This window comes from Rhea americana, unplaced genomic scaffold, assembly GCF_003343005.1.
Source record: "Rhea americana isolate MKP2758 unplaced genomic scaffold, rheAme1 scaffold_275, whole genome shotgun sequence".
Taxonomy (NCBI): domain Eukaryota; kingdom Metazoa; phylum Chordata; class Aves; order Rheiformes; family Rheidae; genus Rhea; species Rhea americana.
In genome coordinates this window covers 924,300-924,707 of record NW_028186396.1, presented here as the reverse complement: position 1 = coordinate 924,707, position 408 = coordinate 924,300, and the positions used below count along the sequence as shown (strand labels likewise).

Genomic DNA, 408 nt, shown 5'->3' with positions numbered 1-408 from the left:
CAGCCGAACCCTTTCGTCTGTTTCCGGAAGTGGCCGGTGCAGCCCGATCCGTTCCGGCTGCTTCCGAAACCAGCGCCGAGCCTCTTCGGCAGCTTCCGGAAGCCGGGGTAGCGAGGCGAGCGCGCTCGGCTACCTCCGCCGCGGCGGAGGCTGGCGAGGGAAGGAAGGCGCGAGCCTTCCCGCTGCTGCCGGAGCTGCGGCATGCGGCTGCTCTCGCGGGCTCTCCGCGCGGCCCAAGGGTGCCGGGCAGCCGCGCTTCCCCCTCGGAGCTACCGAGCAGCGCGAGCGGAGGGCAGCGCAGCGGAGCCACGCCGGCTGCATCCGCGGCGCCCGCTCAGCGCCCGGCCTTACTTAGACGAGCTGTTCGCCGCCCCCTCCTTACGCCGCCTCCTGGAGGAGAGAGCACGG

At 73.0% G+C, this 408-nt stretch overlaps 1 protein-coding gene across 1 annotated transcript in view; it reads left to right on the top strand.

The window, feature by feature from the left end:
- The window catches only part of MTRF1L (mitochondrial translation release factor 1 like), a 15,745-nt gene continuing 15,337 nt past the window's right edge, over nt 1–408 (top strand). The window contains exon 1 of the mRNA XM_085308437.1: nt 1–402. Coding sequence (XP_085164563.1) covers nt 202–402 — 201 coding nt within the window. The 5' untranslated portion in view covers nt 1–201. The remainder of the gene's footprint in view (nt 403–408) is intronic.